General features: G+C 55.2%; 1 gene segment (V, D, J or C); it reads left to right on the forward strand.

The window, feature by feature from the left end:
- Positions 1 to 1,240: 1,240 nt before the first annotated feature.
- The window catches only part of LOC105309525, an 836-nt gene continuing 202 nt past the window's right edge, over positions 1,241 to 1,874 (forward strand). The window contains 2 exon segments of the V gene segment in view: positions 1,241 to 1,370; positions 1,468 to 1,859. Coding sequence covers positions 1,322 to 1,370; positions 1,468 to 1,859 — 441 coding nt within the window.

Here is a 1,874-nt window from a genome sequence, read left to right on the forward strand (position 1 = left end):
GTGTCGTGTCGCACCCTCTCAGCCCGAGCAGGGCGTCTCTGACACCGCTGCAGACGATGCTGTGTGTCGAGTGCCCACGGCGAGTCAGGTTCACTGAGTTCCGTCACACGGCCGATCCCTCTTGTCATTGTCCTACCCTCTTTTGCCATTCGGGAGCCTTGACCTTCCAGATGGACACAGTGAAGAATAAGATGTCTGCTGTGTTTACACCGAGAGACACAGTCTGCTTCTACGTCCACTTTTGGTGTGTTATTTGTCCTCCCGGCTCCTCCCTGCTGCTTCCAGATCATTCTCTCCTCTCTCGCGGGAGACCCAGCTCCGTCGTGCGTGTGGCGCTGGCGAGTGACTCTTTCTCGCTGCATTTCCTTCTCTCCTGTCAGGTTTGTCCTTGGTCCCTTCTTCCCCGCACTGGCATCCTCTCGTCACTGGGGACTTCATCGTCCTATAGACAATTTCTACGTTGGCTTCACATTTTAGTTTCTTGACCTCCTCAATTTTGATGTTTTTTTTCCCCTCTAATCCTTTTCAGATGCTCTTCTGTGACGGCAGATCACGTGACGAACAAGGAAGCTCCTTCCACGAGTTCCATGTCAATCATCCCACCCCCACCAGCTCCTCCGTTCCCCCACCTCACGAAGCCAGCACCACCACGCCTGCAACTTGTCCATCTACGGAACCTCAGACCGCGTCCCCAGCAGCTCTGAGACTCGGAAGTTCTTAAACGCGCAGGGTCGAAACCAGAGTTCAAGGTCTCAGACTTAGTCTCAATTGCGGTTAAATCCATCTCCCTCTTCCCAGGGCCTCTGTTGATCTCTCTTCATGATGAGCATGGCGGACAAGTCAAAAGTTTCCGGGGGGATCTGGAGCAAAGCTCAAACTCAGGAAGGAAGTTTTCAGACTCCGTGTGTCTGGGAGACAGGCCCTCCATTGCCCTGAGAGGAGGAATGACGGACGTGAGGTTTAGAAAAGACTTTATCGTGTTCAGAATTAGCAGTGGTAACGGCACACCCAGGTGGACACGTCCCGCCGACGGCAGACAAGTGATCCATCGGAGAAGGCAGAATGCCACAGCACTGGGGCTGTCAGAGGTGACAACGGAGGAAGGTGCTTAAGCCTTGGATGAGCCAATCACATTCCGGAATGGTTTTGACCAGTCTGAGCCAATCTGCTTTGAGAGGAGGTCCTATGAGCAGTGACGAGAACAATGTCATTGCCGGGCCTCTCTCCACCGTGTGGAGATGAGAGGAACTAGAAGCCCTGGCCCTCTGCGCACGCCCACGAGGGCCTCGGCTGGGTGAGGCGTCCTCCTGCCCCACCTGCCATGGCCACCAGGCTCCTCTGCTGCGTGGCCCTTGGTCTCCTGGGAGTAGGTGAGGCCCCAGGAATAAAGAACCTGCATTTTTCGGTATTCCCAGTTATAATTTAGGTGTTTCTTATCTTGTTCCCAAACTCTGTCCCCTGCCACAGAGGCTGCAGATGCCCAAGTGACCCAGTTACCGAGACACAAGGTGACAAAGAGAGGACAAGAAGTAACCCTGAGCTGTGAACCAATTTCTGGCCATGATGCCCTTTTCTGGTACCGACAGACCTCGGGACAGGGACTGGAGCTCCTGATCTACTTCCGTAATCAAGCTCCTATAGACGACAAAGGGCTGCCCAACGCCCGATTCTCAGCTGCGATGCCTAGTAAGTCAAACTCCACCCTGAAGATCCAGGCCACAGAACCTGAGGACTCAGCCACGTACCTCTGTGCCAGCAGCTTAGCCACAGCGCTGCAGAGTCACCCGCTCCCCGTGCAGAAACCCTCAGGCTTCCCCTTCCCGCTCCGGCCCCCGGCCGTTCTCAGCAGTCTCTCCAGAGCAAGGGCGTGGGCT

Source organism: Pteropus vampyrus, unplaced genomic scaffold (genome assembly GCF_000151845.1).
Source record: "Pteropus vampyrus isolate Shadow unplaced genomic scaffold, Pvam_2.0 Scaffold760, whole genome shotgun sequence".
In the NCBI taxonomy this organism is placed as follows: Eukaryota; Metazoa; Chordata; class Mammalia; order Chiroptera; family Pteropodidae; genus Pteropus; species Pteropus vampyrus.